We start from the raw sequence: 15,577 nt of genomic DNA, 5'->3' as shown, positions 1-15,577 counted from the left end.
CACGGCAGTTTTATGCGTGCTGGCCCGGTTCGGTTCGATTTGGTTCGATGGATGTTTATACTGTAGCAAAAATCAAGACAAATCGTGCCTAACCAAGCCAGCGCACGATATGAGGCAAGTGTAAACGCAGTATTAGACAAGTCGGTTGGAGATAAAAAGATTCAGTGGTGACTGAATTAAGCCATACGACTATCTTAAGAGTCAGGCTGGAGTAGAATGAGTTGTGCACAAGTGCAGATGAGTTAAAAGAACAAAACAAGCAGGTAAAATAAGTTAATTTTCATTTCTAGCTTCTATATCATTCATGCAGTGGTATTAGACTAGTGAAATAAGCTGCAGGAACAGCAGTGTAGCATATTATTAGCTAGTTAGATACATTTACGCACTTTTGAAACAGTTTTTAACCAAATGTATGTAGAGTCCACTAAGGATGGATTCGCATTTTGTGCTAGTTAGCTACTTGGGATGAAATGTGTGGGTGAGTGTGCCCACCCATCCGTGAAGGGTTGGCTACCCACTGCATGAACTACAAAGAAAACAATCATTTCTCATTACAGTAGTATATGTAAGTACTGTAAATATGTACATACATAATGTCACTTACATACCTGTGTCAATTTCTTCACCTGTATACATAGTATTAGTGGCTGAAGAGGACAAACTACTGGCAGTAGTGTAAACTTGTGGAGTTGCTATGCATAAACAAATGGTCTAAAACATCAAAAATTGTAGTGCTTGATTGCATGCCTACTTGATTTCCTGTTAGTAGTAGTAGGCAATACAGAGGTGTTCGTTGTGGTTGATAGTGTTGACTTGATGGTCACTGATTGTTCTGGTTCTGGTTGGTTTAATTTATGTAATTAAACATACTGTAACATAATTCAAAGTACTTGTAACACTACAAAGAATCCTTAAAATCTTACTTAATCACATATGTATGAACTACAAACTATGTAAGTACATATCATACAAATGCATACACAAATACTGACCTCTTAATAGACCTTGACTGGTATTGTTGTTAGCTGAAGTAGAGCTACTAAGTGATTTTAGTGATGCAGTTGATGTTGAGGTTGATGACATGGTAGTAACAGGATCAGTGGCATCTTGTTGGACTGTTAATATCATTACAAACATGAGTGAAATAAATACTCAGGTACAAATAAAACCATTGTTTACCTGATTGTGTTGTAGTGTTAGGATTAGAAACACTTATTGTTGAGTGAGAGTGTGTAGCTGATCTATCACTAGTAGCAGTACCACTAATCATATTAGTACTAACAGAAGATGCAGTAGTCCTTTGGTCAGTCCCATGTACTTCTGAATCAACATGAAATGATCCACTAGCAGTGGATGATACAGAGGATGTTGAATAAGGTCTAGTGGTAGTAGTAGTAGTGACATCAGAGGTACTAACAACAGTACTAGATGTAGTACTATCAATAACTGTTCCATCACTTGTAGTAGTAGTAGGAGTGTGTGTAGTCTGTGGAGTTGTCTTAGTGGTAGTAGCTGTAGAAATAACTACAGCAGTTGACACACTAGGACCGGTTGGAACTGTTCCATCACCATCTTCATGGTTTCCTCGTTTATCAGTAGCCCCTCTTGGTGGACCATCCTTTTGTAAACTACTAACATCATAATGGTATCTAGCATCCTCACTGTCTGTAGGATGTTGACCTGTAATAAGATACACAGATGTAGCTAATGTTACGCACTAAAAACCATTACGGTACTTGCGTACATGTTGTCATAGGTGACTCGGTACTAGTATCAAACTGATTTTGTGCTACTACTATTTGTTGTTGTTGTTGTTGTTGTTGTTGTTGTTGTTGTTGCTGCCACTGGTGTTGTTCCTCCCACAGTTGCTGTTGCATCATCTCCCACTCATGTTCTTCACAGGATACTGGTGTATAGACTGACTGAAACTCAGTTAATGGCTTCTGACTCTCTTCTTGAGGATTAACGTAATCAGGTGATTGAACTTTCCCCAGTACCTCAGCCTGTGATGACGATTGTTGATACAATCTCATTGCCTGCATTTTTTGTTGGAGGAGTTCTTCTGAAGTAGCCAATTGTTGTTGTGTTAAGTCAAGCTGTCTCTGTGGTATTGCTACCTGTGGTGGCTGTGTTGTTGATGTTTGGAACTGAGCTGTGGCAGATGGCTGATGTTGTGAAGATAACTGCCTGTGCTGTTGTGCCTGTCCTCCCTGCATACTTGATCTTGTTTGCAGTTCTAATGGCTGGTGTTGAGCTGTGGTAGATGATTGTTGCTGTGGAGCAGGTCTGCTGGGATCTTGTGATTGACCTGTTGCAGCTGTCTGTACTCCTCGTGGGGAAATATATGAGGCAGTAAAAATACATGTGGGTGTGTTGATGAGAAACAGAAAATCATTAAATAGTGGCCTAAACACAATCACGATCTTACAATACATAAGTTAGGCCTAATTGCCTGCATACTGTGTCGGTTTTCATGTCGCTTCTTCCTGCCATTTAAAAGTGAAAATATGGTACATTTGCAGGTACGTATGTTCAACCATGATATGTGTGTACATAGTAAGACGGTACTGTATATTAGGGATCATGAAAGTTTGGGTTTTTTCTGGTCAAAATATCACCCAAAAACCAGCTTCACAACTCCATCCTGGCACCTTGGCAGTATTGGTTAGGTTAACCAAGCCCAAAAGTGTCTTCAGTATGTAAGACCTGAAATGCTTCCAAAAACTAGCTATGGATCTTTTGGGATTTGTCTGTATTTTTTGTGGTGACTGGACTGATTGTAGAAGCGCTCCTCCTTGTTTGTAATGCTATGAAATGGGCTGAACATAGCTGAAAGTGAAGCATAATGGTCACTTCACTTTCAACGCACTAACTGATAGTTGCAGCGCATTCAGTCGAAAACATTACCTCTGGCATTATCCTTTCTTTTGATGCAGTATGAGTGGGTTCACCAGTCATAATAATGTTACAAAAAGTAAACAAACAAGTACATATAAGGAAAATTTATAGACTGAATTAGGGATTAAATGTTCACTAGTATATCTGCAGATGTAGGCAACCTCTCTTGTTTCCCTACTTTTATCTGTGAACCCTAATTGAACTAAAAATTCTTAATATTTCCTTATATATGTGTATGCAGCAGCACACATGCATGTGCTTACGTACATAGTACACAAACACTAGTACACTGCAACTTACTATTATCAGGAAAAACTTCACTGTAAGGCACACGGGGTGTACTTTGGTAATGTGTTGGCCTTTCTCCTATATAAGAGTACCAAAAAAAATATCGAAAATCAACCACAAACTAAATGTTACAAGTTAGTGTTCTATGACTTTTTGTGCACTTTTAAATAAAAGCATAAAACTTTCACATATCATAAAGGTTATTGGGAGCTACCTCAGATTTGACCTTTGGTGACTTTTACACCCAATTTAATAGTACTTTTATCTAAAGTTGTATCTCATGGTTTAAAATTTGCAAACGTGGTGTCAAATTAATGCTCTTGCTCTAAACAGTTAAATAACTAACATTTACTGGAAAGCAGGTCCATAGCTTTCACTATTCCAAAGTTATATATAGCTATTCATAAGAACAAATGTAGCCCTATTTTTACACGCCCGCACATATCATGCAACTGTAGTACTTATTATGTTTCAAATGTAGTAAACTCACTTTCGAGCACTCCTTCTTTTTCTAGACAAAGCCTAATTGCTCTGGCAATGTCTTCCAAGCCATCTATCTCACATACAGCTGTGATAAATGTTTGCCATGTTTTGGGGCTTCTTCCATTATCAGTACTAATCCAGTCCTCTAGGACAGCGATGAGACACTTTTTATGTACTTGGCCATGTTGTTGACCAAACCAATTCCTCATGGATACTGGATAATCAAGGTAGTCACACACATCAATCCAGTGTGGTGTCAGCCTATCTACAACATAACTCCTCATCAGCTTCATATTGGTAATTTGAGTAGGAGTCGATGGTTGACTGGAATATGTAGACCCTGGTGTACCTGTGAAGTGATTCACTGCTCTGTACATACATATGTACATAAAGTATTAAATATCACATTTTAATACTTAAAAAACAATAGCCATACTGTTATACCATATGTTGTGAGTATATGTGAGGGGGCATAGGAAAAGGGACCTATAGTGGTTAACATGGAATTTGAGATATACTAATCAAAGAATTCTACAAATCACCAACTATTCAAATTCCAAGTCAATACTGAATTGTTTCACATAGTTATGAAGAATTTAAATACAAGTGTGATTTCCCAATGTATGTAATTTACTATAATTACCTAACAATACACAGAAATTTACTGACTTTTACTCAAAAGTTTAAAAGTCTCTATAGGTCCCTTTTCCTATGCCCCCTCACATAAACATCATAGGGCTGGGACGAATATTGAAATTTACCTCGAATATTCGATTGTAAAATGTTCGAACATTTGAAGCTTCGGTTTTCTTGCATTTACTAACATCCTTCTTAAGTTTTATCTTTCTAGTCTTATTTAATAAGTTTGCAAGCATTTGGAAAGTGCATAGCAGCAGTACTGAATGACGCGATTGATCAATTGCAAATGGGCGTGTCCGCTATACTGCAATCGTGCATAGGTAAACACCAACTAATGGCTAAACAGATGTTTTCCTACAATATCTATCACCTTATAAGGTGTTCTGAGGCTACAACTATGGTAGCAAGTTAAACTGCGATGGTTTCAAGGTGGGTGTGGCATTCGCGAAGAGACGAACATCGATTGTGCAAGATCAATAAGCAGCTGCAATAAAGACAACAATGTTTATTTGTAATTATTTCGTAAAAAATGAGTGCATTACGAAGCTTCGAAGGATACTTTTAAAATTCAAAGTTTACTTAAACTTCAAACCACCGGAACATTCAAAGCTTCGTCCCAGCCCTAATACATCATGCTATATAGTGTGGTATATGTTACTATTTGGAACGACAGTATATTGCTGTAGATGTATGTATGTCACCCTACACTCTGAAATTATGTTTTTTTTGTTTTTTTTTACAGAACAAATTTACCTTCTGAAGTCCATACACCAAATTTAAGCAAACAACCCCTACTGTATGAAACATTTTGTTGCACACCTACTGTCAAGAGTTAATATTATGAACTCTTGCTGCTGTACAAGAGCCTTCCATAAAATGTCAACGCATAATCTGACTGACTGTTGACAAATTTGGCATGACCAAAGACAATTTGTCATCAAAGAGTAAGTGTTGATTGTAAAAAAAGATTCCTGTCCCACCCACAGTGAAAACTGCTGTCTGTTTAGGAGAACAAGCTGAAACATTTTTGGTTAGTTTAACAACAGCCTATTGTAGTTGTGATATAGCAAGGAGAAACCAATTAGGGAAACAACTCAGATACACTGATCATAAAGTATGATAGTACTGTAGAGAGGGATGATGAAGATTCAGATTTTCTTGTCACTTCAACATCACCCAAAGATCAGCCTCAGTTTCCTTCATGACAGTTTGGCAACATAACCAAGCCCAAAATGCTTTCAGAGCCCTTTCCAGCAAGTTTCTATGGAATTCAAAAATTCAACTGAATTTTCCTACTAACTAACTAACTAACTAACTAACTGATGCCTTCAGCCAAGCATAAAACTTAACTGTGATTAACTATGATTTCTTCACTATTTGATACTACTTTGACCCTAGACATACCTTTTCACTAATCCCAACAACTACAGTGCATGCATCAATTGTCCTCCTTTTTGTCCCATTTCTTTCTGAAAAGTGTTGATTTGCAGTAACACACGGTGGCGTCAGTGCAAGCTTAAAAATTGTTTGTAATTTCCATAGTGTCTGGATTGAATGCAGAGACTTTTCTTACATTGTTCTTCATTTGTAACACTGTATGATAGGTAGAACATAATTATGTATCTGAAAATGAAGTGCATAGAATAACTGTTTGCTTTGATAGTTGGAGTACATGTTTAATCATGATTTACATACTGACTGGATCGATTGCAGAGGCGCTTCTTGCACTATTTGTAATGCCATATATAGCCATGACTAAAGTAAGGATTAAATGTCAACTAGTACACCTGCAGGTGTACGTAGGTAAATTCCCTTGCTTATGTCAGCAGAAAATTCCACTACATTTTTTTTTATAAATTTCATAGCAACCTACACTGTACTGGAAGTGTTTCAAGTCACAGAGAAAGTACAAACATACAATACTGCCAAGGCACCATGGGGATATTGTGAGGCTGCTTTGTGGTTAATATTTTTGTGAGAAAGTGCAAATCTCCATTATCCCATACAGCACTACCATACTGTATGGTACGCAACACTCATACCAAATAATTGACATGATTCATATTTACCGTATGATGCGAGATTGTTCACAATGAACGTAAATAAGATCGTACTCTAATACAGTAGTCACTTACTCCTTAGAAGCAGCCAGAAAAATGCACAAAATCTTGATGGATGTGATGTGTTATAGTGTACTGTTCTGTACTCCGATGGACTTGCATTGATACTTTACTTGTAAGTTAAACTCTTGTCCTTGGCTTCTTCACACAACATGCCTAAACTGATCACCTTCCAGCCAGAAAATATTTGTCTTAGTGGCTGCCTAACTATATCCTCAGTCATAGGCCACAAACCCGAGGTTTGACCTCAATACAAAGGGGTTTCAGGGACTTGTTTTTAATCATTCATGCATGCACTTAGTTACACACTATACAAACGGCATCTCACAAAGTGGCCAGCAATAGTCGTGATTGTAATTAAACTATGTAGCTGTTCTACTTCATACTTCTAGAACAAAAAGAATATGTAGTTTAATATTCACAGTTGTCTTCTGCATACATGTAGATAAGTTTGTAGTCACTCCATGGCTGTGCCTCGCCACGTGATTATGATTAAACCACATGATTTTTGTAAGTGGTGTGCTGAGGTGAAGTATTGTTTGGACTCCAAAGTTGGCAGATGACCGCTTAAACTATTCCTGTAAAAATGGGAATCAGTCAAAACCATAGTCACATGGTTGTTGCGCTGACGTTACTGGCCAACACAGGTGACCATTAAGGGAGGTGCCACTGTACTGTATATGTACATATTAGCAGTAGCTTGTGGTGAGAGTTGGCTCTGTTATTACAGTATGTGTGAATATAGTCAATACAGGTACTATATCTGATTTACACCCAGTGCTGGAGTTTATATATCGTAACTTTTATGATGCTGCAGGAGCTAAGAACATGTGCATACAGACGTGTAGTGCATGTACAATAGGATAGGATAGGACAAACTGTATTGATCACTAAAACACAATGGACACTAGGACTACACAGTATTTTGAAGGCAAACTTGGACATGTGTGCACTTAGTAACCCGCCCTCAAGCAATTTTGTACATAATTAGTAACTATAACATGAAAAGCACACTGGAGTACTTGATAATACTGTAATGCTCTACTTCTCCGTGTTCTGCAAATAATTCTGGACAAATAGTAGACTAAGTGGCGTATCTACTGTAGCTCTAGCCATTACTCTGGTAAGCGGTCGGGTATCTATTTTTGTAGGCGCTGTAAGGACTTCAGGAAGAAACCGTTCCGCTGTTCTCCATTGCTCTTCCACCCCACACTCATGCTCTGGCTATACGTACTTTAAACCAGTCTAAATAAGTTAGACACCGCGACCAACGGGAACTAAGTGATTTAGTAACCCCTCTGGCCCTTAGTAGCGCCCTTGCTGTGCTCAGGACGCTACAGCCTTAGGCCATCAGGGTTGCTAAATCACTTAGATCACTTAGTTCCCTTGGTCTTGGTGTCTAACTATTATATAGCAGATTATTTTCAAAAAGAAAAAAAATTAAGATTCGTGTTTCTTCTTCAAGATTGCTGTTAAGTTTGTGAAACTCATAAATTACTTTTCAGCACACAATTATAGGCTGTTGATAAACACCAGTATTTTGAACCTTAAACAAGTTGATGTTGTGCTACTTCTAAAAACCAGGCGCCATGCAGCTAGCTAACTCACCTGGAATAACTATAGACAGTATATACTACTATGAATTAACCAACTATGTATTACTACTTTACAATATGGTAGTTTGGGTTGTGCAATAATATTATTAGCTAATTCTCGTATTTCGTAATTCATGAAATATTCGTAATTCGTTCAAGTACGTTGCTATGCACTGCTAAGGAAGCGTTTGTTAAACAAACCGCTTTTACCAACATATTACGCACAAAACTATCTTCTAAACTGTTTTATAGTGTGACTAACGTGTTTTTTCCCACAAATTATCTCGACAAAGCCTCAAAGCTGCTCTTCATTTTCGTTCGCGTACGTAAGGGATATGCCCCCTTTCAACTCGAAGCGATAGGCTATTCCTGGTAGTGTACGAGGCCTGCACCGTTGTTTTTCAGTTGCTAAATGCCTGAAAACTTCAAAGGGAAGGTAGTCTGAGGAAAGTCACCACACCCGTATTTCAGTCCGCCGAAAAGAAACCACCTCAGAGCAAAGTTCACCTGTGCAGAAGTTTAATACAGACTTCATTTCACTTTTACTTCTTACGTAAAAGCTGCTTTTACCATTATTAAACGATTTTGCTCACGTGGGTGCGTACGGACAAACATAGATAGGTAGATAGGTACACACACACACACTTTTACGAAAACAATTTCAGTAAACCAGGTGCACGCCCACAGCCGGCCTTCGGGCGTGCGCCTGGTTTAAAAACAGTCATTCATACAATTTTAACCACTAAAAATCATCTGATCTTGTGCTAAAACTTTCACAACATTAATACACTGTAGGCTAGGACAAAAATGCACAGTGGAACATCAGGTACGTATAACAACCACAATCGTATATGTGTTTTTTAACAAATTACAGTAGCTCTGTGTTTGCACATTGTGTTAGACACACATTCACACTTCAGTAACCTGGAGTAGAAGGGTGTGACATGGATGAATCACGTCTACGATGAGATGGATCCTGTGTGTAAACACCACCAGAAGATTGTCTTGTTGTAGTGTGTGATACAGCAGGACCTACATAATACAACAGGAACAAAATAAACCCTACAGAGTTTGATAATACTGATACACACAATGCATGTACACAACAGTGTCATTTATTTGCTCCTTTACACAGGTGTAGGTGTTAGTGTAAACCATAACATACCACATCTTTTAGTGAGTAGTAATGGAAGGACACTCCTCTCTCACTAACATCGACAGTATCAGTAAATTATGAAACTTTTGTCTCTCACACACAACACACACACATGCACACCACACACACGCACGCATGCACGCACACACGTAAGTATTTGCTAAATTATTTGTTAATGGCGAGGTTACTGGATATTGGATGATCATCCATATCAGAGCAGAAATATGATCAACTCAGCCCTAGCCTTACAGTAAGTACATACTGTATGTATGTACAATACATGTGTAAACAAAGTGGAGCCTGTCTAAAGTAGTCACATAAATTCAACAAACTATGTATAACAACTAGACAAAAAAGTTTTTTGGGTTGATCTGAAGGCACTATTGGGTTTGATTTGACCAACCAATACTACAACATCATTGTAAGGGGAGATCAAGGGGTTTTGGGTAATATTTTATCACTAGCCATCCCCAACCCCACTATACATATAGTTACGAATATTTGGCCTTTATTGAGAGGTGGCTGTCCAACTTGACATCCTCAATAAGCAGCCACATGCCACAAACTAAGGTTTGACCATTTCCTGAAACTTATGCTGTATACCAACTTTTAAAATTTTGCAATTTTCACAGATTAGTAGCCATCTGTGAAAATTTTCCCCTCAAAATTCAGCAAAATAGTATTGTTGAATGTAAATAATCTTAAGATCCTGAAGAAGGAAATTTTTTCCTAATTAAAATTTAAATTTTCATTCCCAGTATAGCCGTAAATCAGGAAAATTTCATTGTCAAAAAATTTTCGTCATTGGTTACATCAGGAAATTGATTCTATTACACTTCAGCACTATCTAGTCGTGAGGAGCTTCATATTAAAAACTTTGTTGAAAGCTTGGCAGTAGGCCAGGCTCGCTGAGCTACCTTGCTGGTACAAGGCACAATCGCTTTAAGCCAGTTGGTTGGATCCAACAGAACTGCTAGTGTCCTGAGTTAATAGCAATCATGATAGCAGGTGCCAAATGTTGCAGCTATCTCATATTTCACTAGCTATCACTACTACTGTATTTTAAATTCACCAAAATAAATTTTCATGGTTTTATAAAATAACGAAAATATGTTGCATCAAAATTTTAAACAACGGATATTTCAAAGGTTGACATTTTCCTGATTTAATAGTACATTATCTTTGGACCATAAGGACCGTAAACTGGTAACTAACAATCACAAATGGTGTGGTGAGCTGTAATTAGAATCATACATATATGGTGGCAAGCAAGACCATGGAGTGATTACAAGCTTATTCATTCTTTGTGTTATAAAAGTATGAACCAGTGCAACTAGTTAACTCACCATCATGGCTGTTGCTGGCTGCTCGTGAGAGTAGCCAAGTGGTTGTTTTATGTGTTAATTATGAAGGTGACTACTTACTGACTGGGGACCATAGTTACATGGCCATTATGTTGAGGTGATTAGCCAACTCAGGTGACCATTAAGGAAGGTTCACTGCATGCATAAATACTGTATAGTAGGTTTTATCAAGGGGAAAATTTTCACAGTTTTCCCAGATTGATAGCTATCCATAAACCCCCCCTTGAAATTTACAACTCAATCAAAGTTTAAAACTATTTTAACCTAAATTTGGGCAAAGAGTAATTCGTGAAAATTTCCCCCCTGAAATTTTGAATGGTGGCAACCCGCAAACAACTTGCTATACAGTACACAATATTACATTTACAACTATGTGGACAAACTCGTGCACTGACCAGATTGTGATGATGGTGGATGGTAGTCATAAGACTCACTACTGTGTGACTGTAGTAATTCTCTCCATTCTATTAAAAAACATGTACATAATTCCACAAGAATACCCATACAGTACTATAAACCACTACTATGCAATACCAATTTGACGAGTTAGTAGCCGCGGCTCGTATAATAGCTACCCCAGATAGTAGCCGCTCCACAGCCTAGAATTATTGTCATAAGAAATAAGAACCGTGGCTAGTATCTGAATATACTGATGCAAGTGTTGACTAGACACATTTGAACCATTAACCAGCCAAAGGAGTTGAGAAAGACAGAAATTTAAAGGAATGATCTAGTGATTAAATAATAGTTAGACAACAAGACCAAGGGAACTAAGCGATTTAGTAACCTGAGGCTGTAGCATCCCGAGCGCAGCGAGGGCACTATTAAGGGCCAGAGGGGTTACTAAATCGCTTAGTTCCCGTTAGTCGCGGTGTCTAACTTATTTAGACTATGGTTTAAAGTACATACCTTTATAGCCAGAGCATGAGTGTGGGGTGAAAGGACAATGCAGAACAGCGGAACGGTTTCTTCCTGAAATCCTTACAGCACCCACAAAAATAATTATTCGACCGGTAACCAAAGTAACGGCTAGAGCTACAGTACATACACCGGTTTAGTCTACTATTTGTCCAGAATTATCTGTGGAACACGGAGAAGAAGACTATTACAGTATTATCAAGTACTGCAGTGTGCCTTTCGTGTTATAATTATTTATCATGTACAAAATTGCTTGAGGGCGGGTTACTAAGTGAACATGTGTAGGTGACTAAGTGAGCATGTCAGGTGACTAAGTGATTTAGTAACCCTCTAAATGAGCCATACCATAGTCTAAACAAGGTTAGTCATTAGCCCATAGTAGCCGCCCTCAGATAGTAGCCGCCCTCAGATAGTAGCCAGAGGGTTTTCCTTGATGAAAGTTATAGTAGCTGTGGCTATTAATCAGTCAAATATATACAGTATTTTTGATATTTTGCAGTTTCACAAGAGCAGTGTTACCACAGTGACAATTGATACTGTACCAACATCCTGACACATAACAATACAACAAGCGATCAACTTTAAACATGATGACATTAACAGTTCAAAGGCATATATATACACACATATACACAACATTATATGATGCACATACACCAAACAAATATACTAGTCACAGACACACATTAAACACCTTTTTCCAATTTATCAGCAATGTGTTTCATTGTCCGAGTCTTTCTGAGGATCTGACAGAAGCTCTCTATGGTTCCTTGTTCACCACATGACAACTCGTCCACTATAATCCTGTTCTTTTCACTTCGTATAGTATGGAAAGAGCATACTTGTTCACGTACAGTTGGTCCCACCAGACGTGTTGAGATTAGATGATCAATGATGTCATCAGGACTTAGGAACTGAGTAAGGTAGGACCTTTTATCGATGAAGAAGTTGTACTGTAAACTCTGTACTGTCTCTGTAGCTGAAAAAGGAAATGTACTGTAAAAAATTTTCTTATGAGATGTTGTGTTCATACCACATAAGATTGGCTTACATAAACACGAGTACAATAACACCAAGTGTTAGTAGAGAAGGCCACTTTACTCTTGATAATACTTTAAAGTCACTGTGCAATATGCATATGCTTAATGTAGCCATCTGTTACTATGTAATAAGGTCACCTGTCTACACCAGTCAACTTGATAATGTGGCATTTGTGTACAAAGTGACCTGTCTAGTGAAGCCACCTGTTTAATAAGGTCACTGTGTAATATAAGGAGGTGGCTTGTAAAAAAAAAATTTATAATAACTTTCAGATGTGATTGTCCAACAACACATCACCTACCACTGTACTGGTGGGCAGTGTAGACAATCAACACAATCAACACAACCAACACAACCAACACAACCAACACAATCAACACAACCAACACAACCATATCCTCAAGAATGCCAACAGGCTAAACCACAAGTGGGTGGTATAGCTAAAACCTTTTAAAGATATAACATTTTAACTCCTTACCACAACATATTGAGCTTCCCATACTGCGCTGTGTACTAACAAAGAGTGACATATATTTGGAAAGCCTGTTGATGTACTCACATGAATACATTGTGAGATGATTTTAGGTTGGAAAGGCCAAAAGCTATAAGTTTGCAATTTTCACCACGAATGCAGTCAATTATAGTGCACTTTATTCCATAATAAGCTAACTATACTGTTATGACCATGATAGTGAGCAACTTGTTTCATGACAGTTAATAGTCCTTCTCAGAAATACCACCTGTCATACATGTTTATTATTAAGCACATCCATAGACCCATAGTGACCATAAACCTGTCTATATCCTGTATCACTATTAGACTCTTGGATTGAGGAAATGCATTAAATACCCATTAACACTGTACACATTGAACATTGAACTGATGGACTAAAGAAAGTTTTATACTATTGGGGCAAACAAAGTGTACTGCACATAAACCTGTCGGTGTGTATGTAGGAACACTATCAACTACAATTACAAGTTATGAAAGTGGAAAACTACATGTGTACAGTACATAATTATTACGTACCAATTTTTCGCAGAGCAAATTTTCATGAATTACCACATCCGATTCAAGGGGGAAATTTTTCACTTTTTCAACATTTATAATACTCAAACAATGCTTATCTAATTGAACTAGTGTTGCACCGATAATCGGATCGGTAATCGGAAAAACCATATATCAGCTACTGTACATATTTTGAATATCGGTATTGGATCAGCACCATCATAGAAAAAGCAGCAAATACAGATATATTCCTTTACATAGAGATGCTTGCTCAAGTGCACCAAACAATGTATAAAGTAGCATTTTCCTGCATTGCAATGTTGTTATTTCTGCTAAAAGTACCGTCAGCTATTTTTTAGCACTACTACCACTGCAAAATAACCAAGTTAGTCATTTACAATCAAATTTGTGACATCTTTCACTGATGGATAAGCACAAAGTACTATATCGGATCGGCTAAGTTTATTATATCGGCTTGGAAATGTTATTCAACATCAGTTATCGGAATATCGGCTAAATGTCATATCAGTGTAACACTAAATTGAACTGCAAATTTAGGAGTAAAATTTTCGTGAATAGCTGTCAATCCACAAAATTTATTTTAAAATTTCCCTCAAAAGAATCCCTCTATATAATATAGTATAACAGTACTGTATAGTAGGGACCGCAAAGGAGTAGGCATGGCCCATGAAAAAACAACGCCCAAAAACCAGCCTCACTTTTCCCTGACGACGGTGAGGCAGTATTGGTTAGGTAAAACCAAACACAAACAAACCTTCAGGTTGACCTGAAATGTTTTCAACAAGTTGCTATGGAATTTTTTTTTTAAATAAATTAAACGAAATTTTCTACTGACTGAGTGAGTGAGTGACTGACTGGTACCTCCAGACAAGCGTAACTTGACAATGGCCACGGGCTTGATTTTTTCACTGCATGACATCACTTTGGCCCTATATATACCGCGGTACATACAATGCATTCTTCATGGACTTACCAGTGTCTTCTTTTGTGTCTCATTCATCTTTGCTGACAGCGAAGTGTCGATTTGGCAGTAGCACGTGATGGCTTCCCTTTGCAACAGAATTGTCTGTATTTTCATAGTGGCTACTTTGATTGCAGAGGTGCTTTTTGAATGGTTCTTAATTCGTAATGCTTTGTAACGGTTGAACATAGCTGACAACAAAGCTAATGGATACTTCACCTTTCAGATGATAATTGGTAGCTGGGATGTGCAGCATCATTTCTTTTGTTTGATGTGGTATGCATAGGTTCACCAGTCATAATAATTTTATTTTACAAAAAACAAGTACAGAAAGTTTAGAATTTTCAACTAGAGTAGGGACCATAGCACATCGATAAAAAGTACTGAAACAAGTTGGAGTAGTCCATGATATTAAATCACAGTAGAACAATAAGAAGTGTTATATCCCTACTGTGCTCAAGATACCATAATGGAAATGCACAGTAGGGATATAACACTTCTTATTGTTTTACTGTGATTTAATATCATGCACTACTCCAACTTGTTTCAGTACTTTTTATCGATGTGCTATGGTCCCTACTCTAGTTGAAAATTCCTATTTTTTCTGTTTACTTGTTGTAGTTGTATTATGTACATAGTGTTTACAAATTAAGACATGTGTACTGACACTTGTAACACATGTACACAACATCATGTCTTCACAAACAGTTAATATTCATGTTAAACATTAACAATAAGAGAATACCATTACAAGCTTGTTAGTGTAAAACAATTACATACAGTATGTGGTTTGGACTATCTTGTGTAAAACAGGAATCATAAATCATTTCTACACACACACACACATCTGATTTATACTATTTCACAGAGCATTTTCAAACCATTTACAAAATAATGGTTGTGGATTGTCATCGCTGGTGAGTTATTCTTTATGCTCAAATCTTTACCACTAGCAACTAAAAGATATACCTGGAGGAGTGTGGAGGAACATGAGCTGATCAAAGTTTTTACCTTTTGTCTTTACATCTACGCCTGTAGAATTTGTAGACCATGCTACAGAGGTTCACATAGAAATGTGATTTCT

General features: G+C 37.5%; 1 protein-coding gene across 4 annotated transcripts in view; it reads right to left on the bottom strand.

Moving 5' to 3' along the window:
- LOC136252134 (uncharacterized) overlaps nt 1-15,577 on the bottom strand; it is a 122,689-nt gene that overhangs the window by 105,753 nt on the left and 1,359 nt on the right. For 3 of the 4 annotated variants that reach the window (XM_066044525.1, XM_066044539.1, XM_066044545.1), the window contains exons 2-11: nt 12,156-12,440; nt 10,939-11,007; nt 8,948-9,055; nt 3,677-4,018; nt 3,199-3,264; nt 1,745-2,329; nt 1,180-1,680; nt 993-1,115; nt 752-838; nt 609-692 (exon numbers count right to left, since the gene is read on the bottom strand). In XM_066044525.1, coding sequence (XP_065900597.1) covers nt 609-692; nt 752-838; nt 993-1,115; nt 1,180-1,680; nt 1,745-2,329; nt 3,199-3,264; nt 3,677-4,018; nt 8,948-9,055; nt 10,939-11,007; nt 12,156-12,440 — 2,250 coding nt within the window. The remainder of the gene's footprint in view (nt 1-608; nt 693-751; nt 839-992; nt 1,116-1,179; nt 1,681-1,744; nt 2,330-3,198; nt 3,265-3,676; nt 4,019-8,947; nt 9,056-10,938; nt 11,008-12,155; nt 12,441-15,577) is intronic. The other variant, XM_066044531.1, reaches the window with a different exon arrangement.

The sequence above is a fragment of the Dysidea avara genome, chromosome 1, assembly GCF_963678975.1.
Source record: "Dysidea avara chromosome 1, odDysAvar1.4, whole genome shotgun sequence".
In the NCBI taxonomy this organism is placed as follows: Eukaryota; Metazoa; Porifera; class Demospongiae; order Dictyoceratida; family Dysideidae; genus Dysidea; species Dysidea avara.
The sequence above is the reverse complement of the archived record's forward strand: the minus strand, read 5'-3'. Positions and strand labels throughout refer to the sequence as shown.